At 32.9% G+C, this 15,919-nt stretch overlaps 1 protein-coding gene across 1 annotated transcript; it reads right to left on the bottom strand.

Annotated features, from left to right (window-relative positions):
- Positions 1 to 6,810: 6,810 nt before the first annotated feature.
- LOC115878654 lies at positions 6,811 to 11,315 on the bottom strand. Its single transcript, XM_030895198.1, has one exon. The coding sequence runs from the start codon at positions 10,952 to 10,954 to the stop codon at positions 8,168 to 8,170; it is 2,787 nt and encodes a 928-aa protein (XP_030751058.1). The 5' UTR covers positions 10,955 to 11,315; the 3' UTR covers positions 6,811 to 8,167.
- Positions 11,316 to 15,919: the final 4,604 nt, after the last annotated feature.

Below are 15,919 nucleotides of genomic sequence, written 5' to 3'. Positions count from 1 at the left end.
GAGGTACCGTATGATCGAGAAAAAACGGCGTCAGCGATGGCTATGGAATGAAGATCGCTGTCATTTTATATGTAAATTTATATGAGAAATGTCATCGATGTTCATTTCCCAGCCAACTGGACGCCGTTTTTTTTCGATCATACGGTATTTGTTAAAGCATCCATGATCGGAGTGGGCTTGCATCATAAAATAATCAACTTCCCCATATGGCCTGTTATGCTATTATCCACCATTGTTTTAAGGTCCGAATTATCCTGTAAGTCCATCTACCAGTATTGAAGTTCTCCAATTCCACCTACCATGCATTTAGTAAGTTTTCGCGTGCCTCTTGTTTATTAAGACCCATATATGTTTCGTGTCTTTCTCGCAGAAGTAGGTGTATCGGAGGAATACCTGCTATAGCTACGGCTGTATCTCCTCAGAATAGTCCTATACGCGCAACATATCCTGATTGCTGCAACTCGTTGCATTCGGGCACGCTTTATTTTGGGCTTTGGATATTGCTTGTAACCATACTGGAGTAAAGTAGTTGTGAATGAACTACCCCAATGAATTCCCCAAATGAACTACCCCAATGAACTACCCTAAAATGGTATTTTATCGTCTACCGAAAAAGATTAAGGTTCTGAGGAGCTTATTCTGAGTGTCTTTGACCGTTGGAGTATTCCCATTCAGGTTACCAGATTCCTCCTGTCCTCCAGATTCATCAGTTTCGCTTTAAGCTGGTATATCGCTTGAAAAGAAGAACGGTTCTGGTCCAGTTACTTTGACCAACTTCGAATTGATGGTTACTAGTTCATCGCTTTTAGTGCTACTTAACTATCAGATAAGATGGCAATTTCTTGTTTTCGATAGTTTCTATCTAAGATAAATTGTACGCATCTTTCGATAGCGTAGATTTCCGCCTGAAAGATGCTGAGGTAGGTGCTTACTGGTTCGGTGTATTTAGTTTTCGGCCCAAATACTCCTATTCCTGTCCCAGCATCAGTATACTATGTCTTATATTTGCTGAGCAAACGTTTCTCTGTTAGTTACCAATCCTTTTTTTATTCCTCAATACTACAGTGAGGTGGTTCTCAAAGTTGTAAATTCTGAGCGAACAATATTTACATTTGCATTGCATTACGGGTAGTTCCCTGATTTCAAACACTAGCAACAAATCAATAGGGAAAATTTGTCCAAACCAAGGCTAAAAAATACGCACCCGGGCCCCTCCTTACAATACCATCCGGGCCCCTCTGGTCCAGTCCGACCCTGATAACTACTCGTCCAATGTAAAAGTAATTTTATCACATTTCGGGAACCTATATTAACTATGTTAATCTGTAGCAGTATAACTGTAGTAGTATTACTGTAGCAGTATAACTGTAGTAGTATTACTGTAGCAGTAGAAATTTTAGCTTTAAGGGATCGTTCCACAAGACCACCACTCATAACAATAAGGTTGCACTAATTTCCGTGATGGAAATCAAATATTTAAAGAAAATAACGCACCGTTACGTCGCGTAATCGAATATTATCCCGCTGGTAAGTCGAGAAAATCTCTCCACTGACGACAAACAATAATTGGAAAATATAATTCGAGTCCTGGTCTAATTTGTGGCCCCTCCTATTAACTCCGGTATTCCTTCCGTAATTGCTACCCATTCTTCTGCTCCGGTTTTTATTATAAATAAATATTTCAGAGGTGGCGGCGCTGGAGGAACGAAGAGGGGCGGTGTACTTAATAATTAAAAAGCGCTGCCAACAGATGGAAAGCTCCGATTTCGGATAATTTACCTAATTGGGCGTTTTTACTTCAACCATTAGACGGGGTGTTGTGTTGAATTAAAAATAACAGAACATCGAATTGAAGGATGAGGTTCTAGTAAATTTAATTTAATTTTATCTTATACAGGGTTGTTCACCACATACGACACGGAGTATTGTAGCTAAACGAGTAGATTTTTGCAAATTGTAAGTTTCGGGTTCGTTGGAGGACTATTAGTTGTTATTGGACTAAAAAAACAAAAAAAAATAAAAAATATCAAAGTTGTATTTTTTTAAATGGAACACACTGTATATTATTACATTTTTAGTTTCTATTATTAAAATAAAGGTAAATTTTATTAAGATTTGCCGCATTTTAATCTTACTTTTTTTGAAATATTTTTTTGTTATTATAGTTATTATAGTTTTTGTTAAAATACAGTAATAATTTTAATGCTTTATTTCTATAGGGCTATTTAAGTTTTTAAACCAGTTTTTTTAAGTTTATTTAAGTTTTTAAACCAATATTGTACTGAAGTATTTCTATTTACCAAATTTATACTACCTTATACAGAGTGTCTAAAAATTTATTTTAAATAATTACTAGCTTTAAACGGCCATAACTTGTTTAATTTAAATAGAACACCATGTATATTTTATAAGATTCAGATGCACAATTTAATTGTCTATCAAATTGTGTTATACCATTTTTTACCTATCTTTTCAAGTTTTCGTAGAAAATGCATTTTCTTATAATTTAGACCTCATTTATCAATATACCCATGGCATATTGACATTTTAAATTATTTTTAAAAATATGCCAAATTTTTAAGGGGTACAGATACTAATATTGTCCATATAGTTCGTTTATTTCATTAAAAAAATAAAAACTGTTTAAATATTTGTTTAACAAGACCAAGATATAATTCCAGTATTCAAACTACATTAATTGACTGTTTGTGTTGATTAACAATAATTGCTCCAAATACTAAAAAACTCAATTTTGTCTGTGTAGACAATGAGGTAAAAAGTAACACCTTGAAAATTTTATTTCATTTTTTGACGAATGCTTATTTATAACAGAGACGTTCATTTTCATAACTTATTATTATATTGATTTCTGATTCAAATCCACATTTATTTAGAATTTATTAACTAACACAATTAAGTATGTAATTAATTAATTAATTCAGCCCAAATATTAATATTTGGGTCGTAATAAATAATGGTGGTATATTTAATTAATGGTATACTATTTTAAAAGATATCCATAAAGATTTAAATAGTTTTCTTTTTGTATACAAATGGGCTAGAAATGTTATAGTTTTTAGCACTTGTACATTTTGTACATTTGTTGCTTTAAAAACAATCTAAAATGTCAATATTTCATAGGTATATATTGATAAATGAGGTCTAAATTATAAGAAAATGCATTTTTTACGAAAATTTGAAGGAATAGGAAAAATGCTATAATGCAATTCGATAGACAATTAAATTGTGCATCTGATTGTCTGGAAATGTACAGGGTGTTCCATTTAAATTAAACAAGTTATTGCCTTTTAAAGCTAGAAATTATTTAAAATAAATTTTTGGACACTCTCTATGAGGTAGTATTACTTTTATTATTGCAACACAATAACTGATCAATAAATAAACTTCAATAAATATTTAGTGTTAAAAACTATGATACCCTTGGAGAAGTCGAGGCATGGAACTGATTATGGTAAATTCGAATGTTCTTTTAATATTTGGCATTTAAACCGGAAGAAGATGTGACCTGCCTTCAAGCACTCAAATTCGACAATTTAACATCGGACCCACTTGATGCGACTTGGAAAGCCCTTTGCAAATTCGTCTAGACGTTATCAAGTCTAAGGATACAGAGCTAATATAATGAAGAAATGGTCTTTTTATAGAAATCCCTCAAGATATCGACTGGTAAATTAATTTTCTTATTATAATTCTAAAATTAATAATAACATTACTATTCTCTTCGTCGATTCGATTTTTTTAATTTTTAATTTGTATATGCTATATCAAGTTTAATAAATTATTATTAGTTTATTGCACTTGTTTTTTATTGCCCTAATGGAAAAATTTACTGTGCTCGTAAGTAAGTCGGCATTATTGGTAATTTTGTTACCTTTGTAGCTAAGGGCTTGTTCAAGCCCTTACGTTATCAGCAATTTCGGATGAAGATGAATTTCTGGTGGCTAGGGAAGTTGTTTAAAATATCTATTTCAAAGAAAAATACTTAAATTTAATTTATGTAGTCTCACAATAAATCTTTAATAGATGGTTTTTTTAAATATATTTTTTTCTGATTATTTAAAAATAAATGGTTTAAAACAGACAATAATGAATACTTTAAACATGGAAGTACCTACTAAAAATTGAGCCAAACAATTAACCTATGGAGTTTATGAGTTAAAATGAACCTAATAACCGAGAAAAAAATATCCCTGGAAGGCAGGATTTTTAGCTCACTTTTAAAAGGTGTCGGTGAACATTCAATTTTCCATTTAAATAAAACGTAATTTTTTTTTCTATTAAAAGTACTAAACTTTGAAACGGTTTATGATAAAAAATTTTACACCGCGGATTCTTGTAGAGCATAAAATTTACTAAAAAATCTAGCTGAGACTATTTTTTTCAATTCAATAATTTGTATATTTGAAGCTTTGAAAAGAGAAAAAAATCAATTTTAAATCAGTTTTAGTGTTCATTGATTTTTGACAGAAAATTTTCATATTTAGTAGAAAGAAACTAGATTACTCTGAGATAGATTTTTTAGGAAATTTTATGATCTACAAGAATCCACGATGTATTTTTTTTTATCGTAAACCGTTTCAAAGTTATGGTACTTTTAATGGAAAAAGATTTTTTTACGTGTTATTTAAATGAAATACTTTGAATGTTCATCTACACCTTTAAAAATTTAGCTAAAAATCCTGCCTTCCGGATATTTTTTTCTCTGTTATTAGGCTCATTTTAACTCATAAATTCCATAAGTTAGTTTTTTTGGCTCACTCTAATATACAGGATGGTCCGGAATTGTGTATACGGAAGGATATACAGGAATTGTATTCGAAAAAATTCATAGCATATTCTGCATATAAAAATCAGTAAAAAAGTTCGTATAAATCTATGTTTGTATAATATCAATTTTAGTAATGATGATATGTATTGATTATTTCGATTCCAAATATTTCAAAAACTATTAGTCGTATTGTTTGGAAAAAATCGAAATAAAAATGAAATTTGTACACCCTGTATTTCCGAAACTAAGCATTTTAGGACATACATTTATACAAACTTTTTTACTTATTTTTTTATTTTTGCTGATTTATCTGCAGAATATGCTGCCGAAGTTTCCGGAATTCAGTTCGGACCACCCTGTATATTGAAATTTGAAACACAGTAACTTATCCTGTTTAAAAATTGTGAATAAAATCTGATAAATTCAACTTATACAGGGTGAGTCTAAATAAGTGAAAATATTTTAGGGGTAGTATCATAGACTTAAAATAAAATATTTTAAGTCTATGTCTTTACTTAAAATAAAATATTTTAAGTCTATGGGTAGAATAGTTTGACTCCTCAAACACGTCTACGAGGTTCCTTTCGCGAAGAAAAAATTCTGAAAATTTGGAATTTCTTGAAATTTTTTTAGAAATTTTTTTAATTCTTAGTTAAAAAAACATAATATATTCATAATATGGTTACATAGATAATAGATTAAATTTACAAGAAAGAAAACCCAGAAAAGATCCAGTGGTTCTCAAAATTTAAGCGAAAATTCATTTTTTTCTAAATTTCAAATTAAAATATCTCGGTTATTTTGGAAAACGGTAAAGATAAAATATTTTTCTTTTGTTAAAATCTACCAGCACTGAAAAAATTTGTACTTATTTAAGACTCACCCTGTATAATAATCTATTAAAGCGATTTTTCGCTCAGACAGGTATAACTTTGTGCTAAATGTATTATGTTTACTAGATAATATGGAATTGATCGATACTAAATCGATAATTTGTATGGTTAAATATTTTTTTAATATGGCAATTAATGGAGTTCTTCATTAAGATAAAAAAATAAATACACTTTCTAAAATAATATAAAAAAAATCAAAAATTTGGTTAGTTTTGTATTTTCTTTATTATAATTATTGTGTATATTTTTTGCAATTAAACTTATATTTTAATAATATCTAGATACTTAAAACGTCAGTTGGTGCCTTTCATTTTATTTATTTAGCTCTTTTTATCTAATTAAATTTATAATTTTTTAACCAGAAACCTTACGTACCGTACTGTTTGTAATTCTCATTTATTATATTTTTTTTTATTTTATTTCTTAGGATGATATTGAGGTTGTTATGTCTACTAAAACATTGCATTTACGAGTACAACGGAGAACGTTTGCTATGTATTTTTAAAAATTTTCTCTAACTTTTTAAAAACAAAAAGCATGTTAAATTTTAGTTATTATAAAATATGAGCAAATCAAACCAAACCAAACAAATTAATAATATAATAATAAAAGAAACATATTTTCTCTTTATGGTTTTTCAATAAGTCCAAAATAGCGGAGTTATTTTACTTTCAACATTTCCAAAAAAATTATTTTTTGCTCAAATTTTGAGAACCACTGGATCTTTTCTGGATTTTCTTATTTGTAAATTTAATCTACTACCTATGTTCCCATATTATCAAGAAATTATGTTTTTTAACTAAAAAAGAATTCAAAAGTTTTCCGAATTTTCAAAAAGGTTTTTTTGCGAAAAAAACCTCATAGGCGTGTTTCTGGGGTTGAACTATACTACCAGTTTAAATATTTGCACTTATTTCTGGGACACCCTGTATAATTTTATCTTTATCAAAAAAAAATTAGTTAATTTGAATTAATTAAAAATAAAAAAATGCTATTAATATATTTATAAAATTTAGAAATTTGCTTTTAATATACCTATAAAATTTAGAAAAAAGGTAAAAAAATCTAAAGAGATGTGAGCTATTTTCTTTTAGGGAAGGGGGTGTTCCTTGAATAAAACAACAGGAATGAAATACTTCTGTAAACTTCTTTATTTCAATTGCCAAGATTTTAACACCAAATAATCACGATCAAATTTAAATAGTGAGAATAAACTCAAACGGAATAATTTAAATATAATAAAGTGTTAAAATAATGCTCAAAAAAATTATGAGCGAAAAAAAATTTTGTATTAATAAAATATACAGTTACAATCAATTTCAGATCAAATTCAGTCTCAACAAAAATGTAGTCAAATTTCGCACTCGATAGTTTTCCATCATACAGTAAAAACATAAAAAAATATACAATGTCGAATCATTAATACTAAAAACAATTATTTTAACAAAACAATCATTAGTTTTATAACATATTTATTTTAGTATTCGGGGGCATTTTCTGAATAGTGCGACTTTCGTTATTAAAAATATTTTTAGACGAGGATAATTCAGTGCAAGTTACAGAAAATGCTTCCTAAAAACTAATAACGTAACCACTCTTAAAAGTATTATACAAATTGCACTAGAAGTGAGTAGACTATCTTAAATTAAGAAAAAAAAATATATATAATTTATTTCACCGAAAATTTTAATATTTTTCATTAAATCTACATTTTAAAATAGTGATAATAGTTCTGATTGATCTTTTAATTGTGGGTTTTGAATAAATTAAAATTTTCGGTATAAAACAGTTTGGCACATATTGGATATCAAAACAAAGTGGCACATTAGTTTAAAACGAGGTAGTTGAAATTGTCTCTGTAAAATATATAAATTACCTATTGACAACAAAATACTTATATACAAAACGACTCACGCTTACATTAAAACAAATATCAAAATTTGCGTTGTATCATATTAACTTTATTGCAAATAGTTTATTTTTATTACTTGTGAAAAGAAAGCGTCCAAACATCGCAGAAGATATTAGTTTCGGCTGCGTTGTTTGGAGGCCATTACTATATTCGAATGTGTATTCGACTATAGTTTTAATTCTTATAACCATTTGCTTTTAAAACTCGAATCTAGAGATTTGTACATTGACATTTACTCTTAATTTTATATTTTTTTCTTGTTAATATATAAATATCATATCTATTCTTATATCTGAGTATAATGAGGTATTGCTGTTAGTTTTGTTGAGATAAATAAATCAACGTCTTTGAGCAAATTAGACCGTGCAAAAGCATGGTCTTAGATTCTGTAAAAAATTACTGAATTGGAAAAAATAATCCAGCGATTTTGCAGAGAATCATGGAAATGATTAGTCAAATATATAAATAAATCCCTGAAAAATAAAACGAATATATACAACAATAATAAAAAGTATTTCTAATATCTATTAGAATAAAGAGCGAAAGGCTGGAATTGTGAGATGGACGCTCATCTCAGTTCCTCATTGCACTGAGTTTATCCTTTTTACGTGCGTGCGTATCCATATGTTTTACCATGTGATCTTTACGAATAAAACCCTTTCCGCAAATAGAACATGCGTACGGTTTCTTACCCGTGTGGCAGCATTTATGACGACGTAGATCGGTCTTGTGATTGAATTCTTTTGGGCAATCGTCGCATTTATGTGGCTTGTCCCCTACATGTTTCTTGGTATGTTCTTCAAATATCTGTTGAGTGGCATAACGTTTACCACATCGTGCACACTTAAATGGCTTTTCTCCATTGTGACAGGTCTTGTTGTGCTGAGTAAGATAACATGGCCGATTGAATACTTTGTCACAATCGAAGCACTTGGTTTTGCTCTCATCTTGTAGTGCAACGGTTGAACTGACTCTAGGACTGTTGCTGCCCGGCCCAACATTAAAATTCTCTTTACTTTCACCTTGCGCATCAGTAGTCACAGAGAGCTGGCGTAAAACGTGCATGCCTCCAGGTACTCCATTTATATAAAGTACTGACCCACTGACATCATGGTTGTTATTTGTAGCGGTGGGCGAGTATTGTATTTCACAACTAGAGGAATATTGATCTATCTCTTGGGTATGGGACGCTTGTACCAGCTCGCCGTTCGACAGTGTATTCTCTATTTTAATGCTGGCTTTGGGTAATATGGGCTTTATATCTTCGTGCGTCTCAAAATCTTCATTAGTGTAGTAGGTGGAAATAGGAACCGTTACCGATTCCAGGCCCCCCACGTTCGCAAAACCGCCACTAAAGCGGCGCGTTTGCAGTTGCGCAAAGCTGGGCAATGGCTGATTATCGTTCTGCATGATAAAATGCAATTCACCAGTAGTATTGTTGCTGGTGATAGCCATAACTTGCGTAACGTGGGGGGCCGACCCGTTTGGGTACATCTGGAATTGGGAGGCCTCCATGGCCGGCAATACAGGCGCTTGCGGCATCATATTGAAACCGTGCGAGCCGGGTGCCATAGATAGCAGGCCCCTCGATTCCGGGGACGAGAGGCCCGCCTCCCCGTTTGGGGAACCGCCATTGGTAAATCCGGCACCTTGCATCATGGTACCTGGGTTGTTAAGAGAGGCATGATGTTGTCCAAGAGGTGAGTGGCCGGGAGGGCCGTGATGCAAATTTGGACCACCCTGCCTATCATATGAATTATGCAACAATCCAGGCAAATTTCGCCCTTCGAAAGAAGAACTTAATGAGCTGTCTTCACCACGAGAGTCTTCTCGAGGACTATCGGAATGCGACCTTAAATCATCTTTACTAGTAGCAGAGTCTCTTGATGGGTGATGATGCGCACTGATTGGTAAGGAGGCTGGATCTGGTAAGCCACTAGCTTTAACAGCGTTTTTATGCAGGGTGGTGTTGTAGTGGCGTTTTAGGTGCCCCGAGCTAGTAAACCATTTATTGCACGCGCTACAGTTATACGTTTTTGGCCTACGAGCTTCATTCGATTTCCAGTTGGTGCCTTTGGCATTGGGCGGGGTAGGAGCAGCAGAGTTTGGCGCGGGAGTCTGCGCAACTTGACTGCTAGATATGGCCGGAGTACCTGAAGTGGGGAGATGTTCAAATGGTCTATAATTCTGTTGACCCAATTCAGTACTAGATGAAGATACACCGCTATTCATAAAACTTTGATTGCTTAATTGGTGTGGTTGAAATATTTTCTGACCTGGCTGAAACATCTTATTTTCGGCTATGTTTGGAAATATCTTGTGGTCACCAGAATCATTCAAGTACATACCATGATCAGTTTGATACATACCGGGTTGCTGATGTTGATGCTCCGTAGACCAGGTATTCAGAAGGGAGGATACTGAATGTGGCGCCGGCCCGCTATCGGTACGCTTTTCTTCTTCTTTGCCATGAGGCCAAACCGGATGAACAACTTTGTGAGAGTCTAAGTCTAATATTTCACTTTGAGAACATTCCTCTTCCTTGATGGCGGATTGTTGCTCAAACATGAAGTGTTGATTACCTTGATTGTATTGTTGGGAACCTGGATGTGCGTTGGAATGGTTAAGATTCGTATGTTCTATAAGTTGAGCTCCTGATTCACAAACATAACCACATTTATCGCATTGCTTCGGACTAGGGGATGGTGTCGGTTGTGGTGGATATGCAGGACTAGCTGATGGTACACCACACTGAGATTTAGGCCTTTCGAATTGCTGTACATAAGGGTGGTATCTTAAATTGTTATGTACTGTTGGATTGGGTATTGCTATATCTCCATAACTGCTAGATGTATCTTGAAGTGGGTAAAATTGCTGTTGTTGTTCAGCAAAATTCGAGAAAGCATTTTGAAAATGAGGTGGTTGTTGTGGGGTTACAGGAGAGTTACCTTCACTTTTTGCAGGAAAATTTTGGAAATTTGGTGAAAATGCAGAATTCTGGTATTCAGATGAGCCACTGTGATAGCTTTGTGGTGTGGGAGGTTGAGCAAAGGACCCTTCTGGCGTGGTACGATGATATTCAGGACTACGTTTATGTGAGTCTGAGCTATCAGCTGGTGCCGCCACCGAATTAGAATTTGGGAACTCACGTTTAATAGCTGCAGCAAGCTTGGTCATATTGTTGTTTTTCTCGTCACCTTGTGTTATTTTGCTGCCAGTGCCGGCCCACTGCTGCATCAGCGTCTCCTTGTGATGGTACTGGAGATGTACATCTAACGATTCTGCCGAATTTAAGACCAGTCCACAATCCTTGCACTGGAATGGCTGCTGGAACTGTTGAACGGTACCGCTGTTGGCCATCTAACTAACTGCCACACTCGCGCTTAGTCCAACCGAAGCGACGTAAAAAAAAACAATAAAAAAGCAAACAAAAAATACAGCGGTCACACGTCTAGTGTCATAACATGTTCAAAGTCCGAATATTCGCGGGTGCACTTGATCGAGATTCATTGAATAAGCCGACCTTGTAAGTGGACATTATCCAAGCAGGGCACTAGCCCTGATTAGGCCGCGACGCGCTCTCCATTCCGTTTCACTAAAGACGAGTACGAAAATTTTCGGCGGCGCGTCGAGGTATCTCAGGAATTCTACGACTTGTTCACGTTCTAGTGGTCAGCCGGCAACTGAAGCGCTCTGATGCCGGGCCGGCTCTAATTTCGGAGGTCCGCCGTGCGTGTATAGTTCGCAACTTCGCATAGGCCGATCTCGGCCAATGGGCTGGCCGGGATCTTGGCCCATCGGCTGGGGTGGGGGGCCAGGAAGGGATGCTGCATTTTTGAACGCAGACAACGGTGGATTACGACGCATGGTGGTGTTCGCCTTCGTTTCCCTTCTCGGGGGTCCAATTAATAAATCAAACAATTGCTTATTTTTTAGTTTGACGGTCAGTTTCCACTTATCTCTCTCATTAACTTTTAACGCTGCGTAATTTTAGTTCATTAACACATATATAAAAATTTTAATTTTTAAAAAAATATTTATACTTTATATTAAAAATTACAATATATTTAATGCAAACTTACGCGTAAAAATTACCTCTTCTAGATTTGTACACGTTATAATATATAACCTACAGAACTTTTTGTGACAGTTGTTTTATATACCGTATGAGCAACAGGTTTTATGATCAAGCAAGCTATAACTTATAAAATCCTATGCAATTTATGCCCATAATTTTTGCTCGTTACCCCCTGTAATGAACGTTCTATTATAAAACTTTTTGATCATATTGTATTTAAGTGATTGTATTAATATATATATAAACATATAATTAATATAATATACATGGGCGTAGCTACGATGGAGCAGTATCGGGAACTTTGTCATTCGATTTCTTAATTACTAAAACTTTAATTAAAAACTCTACATCTGAAAAATCGTTAAAAATTAGAGTGAATATAACTTTATAAATACTTAGCTATATTTTACAGAATAAATCCCCAAGGAAACTTAGAGTGTATTTTTTATGGCGTCCCTAAAATCGCAATAAATTTATTTAAAATGCTCTATCCCTGTATATTATAAGTATTTCGTTTAGATACAGATTTAAAAAATAAACATTTTTCAAAACAAAAACGGCCTCAGCGATGGCTATGAAATGACAATCGATGACATTTCCCATATAATTTTAAAATGACAGCGATCTTCATTTCATAGCCATCGCTGACGCCGCGCCGTTTTTATTCGATCATACGGTACTATATGCAAAATTTTATGGTGAATCCAAATCTGCATAGAAAAATGGGGGGGGTGCAGTTTAAAAAAAACTTGTAACTGTCTTTTTATTTAAACCAAAAGTTATATTAATTATTAATAAAAAAAAATTAAATAATAAAATAGGAATGTTCAAATTTAGTTAATGTTTTAGAAGTGTATGTATTACGAATATATCTATAAAAAACAAATTCCTTGAGTATTTTTCTTAATGAACCTGGGTAGCCTAATTTTTTTAAAACTTTATTTAATGACAATTATATATTTTTTTGGAAGTTTTAGAAAAAAAAACTGAAACGTATGTTCTAAAACACACTTCTTAAATGGTACAAGAAATATTTACTTATGTATAATATAAGTAAATATTTCTGTAATTGAAAAATGTATTAATATTTGAATATTTACTTTTATTCTGCAAGAATCGATAAATTGCTACACTAATACTAGTTTTATATATTTATTATACTTTTGTTCGTTAATACTCATTCATTATATTCGAATTCTTAAATTGGAGATAATATCGAATGCTTAATGGTTATTGACACTATTGTCATAAATTCCAGGAAGAGAAAAATTACCAATTTACTTATAGGAGACTCTCATAAAATAATTTGAATTAATGTCCTGGAACATTTAGTAATTAGTAGAAGGCTAAAAATTTAGTAGAGTTTATACCGTATGATCGAATAAAAACGGCGTCCAGTTAGCTTGGAAGCCACATATAAAATGACAGCGATCTTCATTTCATAGCCATCGCTGACGCCGTTTTTATTCGATCATACGGTAGTTATAATATTGTCGATGATGGTAATTTTGCTGAAATATACAATGTCATAGAAAAAGTTCTCCCTATGGGATGTGGATGAAAGTAAAAATTGACTTTTGCGATAGTTTCGCCGAGTAGCGACAGAAACCATCGGCTCTTCTGATGTGGTGCGACCAAATTTTCTTTCTCTCTCTTTTGACGTGTTTGACAGATAAACTACGTATTTAACTGCTTAACTTATGAAGTGGTCCTATAAACATGGTATACACTGCCCATAATTTGAAGTGGAATTAATTATAAAGTTTTATACATATTTTTTTTGTTTTGTTTTATCCTTATTTCTAAATTTGAATGTATAAAATATCTTACAGCTAATAAATAATTAAAAAAATGATTCGTTGCTTGAGGCATACTTGAAGTAAAGTATATAGAGATATTTGATAAATGGCAACAGTGGCAACTTCCCTTCTTCATATTACAGATAACCTACTTATTTCGCGCAGCCGCAAAGAAAATTGAAAACGAGACTGTCGCTACTCGTCGGTTTACTTTATATTAAGCATATCTGTCAAAATTACTAGCGGATAAAGCCTGCCGTTCTGCTCAGATATCGGATTAAATTTAGTTATTCCGGTATGTAAACTTTCAGTATGTAATCGAACCTTATCAAGTATATCAATCTGGGTGGTTTTGTAGCTTAAGTATTTCTTCAGAAGGCCTTGATAAGAAATTTTGCCAATTTGTGCGAGTTTGGGAGTTACAATTTTTTTTTGATCGAATAAAAATGTAGCGTTTTTCACTTTCAACACCCTGTATCTTAGAAACAATGCATTTCTGGATCTATGTTTATGGGAACTTTTCTCCATAAAATGACCTGAGGAATCACTCCCTCGAGTATTGACATGTTATTGAGGGACACCCTGAATAAACTTATGTATTTAATTATATAATTCAATCTTAATCTTGTCAATAAAAAATAAAGTTTGAAGCAATTTCTTTATTTTCTCACGTTTTAAAACGCGGAAGAATGCAACAAAAAAATAAAAATATTATTGGCCAGGTTTTGAGGTAAAATACCCCATAAGTGCGGCGGCGTGAATGAGCAGTGTACGTGTGTCAATAGATTTTACACTTTTGCCTTTTTTTGGACAACAGCACGATATAGAGTTTCGAACCGGTCACCCGTCCATCCACTAGTATGGCCTTACGTCGCTTAACTTCGGTGTTCTAATGGGAACCGGTGTTTCGACGTAGCTGGGCCGTTGCCCCAAATCGAAATAAAAATGAAATTTGTTCTCACTGTATCTCTAAAACTAAGCATTTTAGGACATTACTAATATATAAAATCCTTAAGTGACTGACATACTGATTAATCACGATCCTGCTCAAACCACTCAACGTAAAGAGCTCAATTTTGACATACAGGTTGATTCTAGGGTGTAGAGGTTCGACAAGAAGGGATTTTTCGAAATTCCAGTTCTAAGAGGTTGAAACCACCCTTCAAATATTACAATATTTTTTATTTAAAAAACGGTCAAATTTCCGAAATAACGCTTAAACACATATATTTTATTTTGTTTTTTTACATATTTTAAGATTTTTTAAAAATGTATACAGGGTGTTTCGAAAAATCTGGTCATTGATTAATCACGATCCTGCTTAAAGTAAAAGCTGATTTTTGGAAAACAGATTGACTTTAGGATGTAGAGGTTCGATAAGAAGGGATTTTTCGAAACTTGAATTCTAAGGGGGTGAAACTATCCCTCAAATATTAAAATATTTTTTTATTTATAAACCGGTAAGTTTTTCGGAAAAACTCTTAAACACGTATATTTTATTTTGTTGTTTTACATATTTTAAGATTTTTTATAAATTTATACAGGGTGTTTCATAAAATATGACCATTGAGTAATCACGATTCTGCTTAAACTGCTTGACTTTTAAAGCTGATTTTTAGCAAACGGATTGACTCTGGGGTGTAGTGTTTCGATAAGGAGGGGTTTCTCGAATCTCAAATTCCAAGAGGGTGAAAACGCCTCTCAAATATTACAATATTTGTTATTTAAAAAACGGTTAGTCTTTCGGGAAAACGCTTGGACAAGCATAATTTATTTGTTTTTTTACATATTTTGATTTTTTTTAAAAAATCATACAAGGTGTTCCAAAAAGTTAGGTAGTTTCTTAACCACGATTCTGCTTAAACTGCTTGACGTAAAAAGCTTATTTTTGGCAAACGGATTTTTCGAAGGTCAAATTCCAACGATATGAAACTACCCCTCAAATATTATCAAGTTATATAATAAAATCGCCATATTGTTTTTTCTCCTGCTGACATAAATGTGAGAAAATTTTATCCAGTTTGTATGTTAATGGAAATTCTTGCTTTGCTTTATCATCACCATTACAAATGATCAATTCCATGCGAACGAAGTCGCTGGTACACGCTAGTATATTTATACGAATTTTTTACTTATTTTTATATGCAGAATGTGCCGCCGAAATTTCCGGAATACAGTTCGGATCACCCTGTATAAGTGGTTTGGAATAATCTTTCCGAACCTGCATAACATTTAAATTTTGAAGCGAAATTTAGAGTTTTTTGCGGTTTAGAAGGAAATTCTAAATCTAACCCATTTTAGTTGCATCTCTCTGTATTCCGATATAATAATTTTGTAAAATTGAAAATAGTAGTTACTCACACTAACATAAAATAATAACGTGGGATAGTTCACAACAACATCGCCAAATAAAAAAGCAATTAAAAAAGATGTAGACGGACCCACTGT

Source organism: Sitophilus oryzae, unplaced genomic scaffold (assembly GCF_002938485.1).
Source record: "Sitophilus oryzae breed Bouriz unplaced genomic scaffold, Soryzae_2.0 scaffold_1521_pilon_pilon, whole genome shotgun sequence".
Taxonomy (NCBI): Eukaryota; Metazoa; Arthropoda; class Insecta; order Coleoptera; family Curculionidae; genus Sitophilus; species Sitophilus oryzae.
This window is presented reverse-complemented; position numbering and strand designations above follow the sequence as displayed.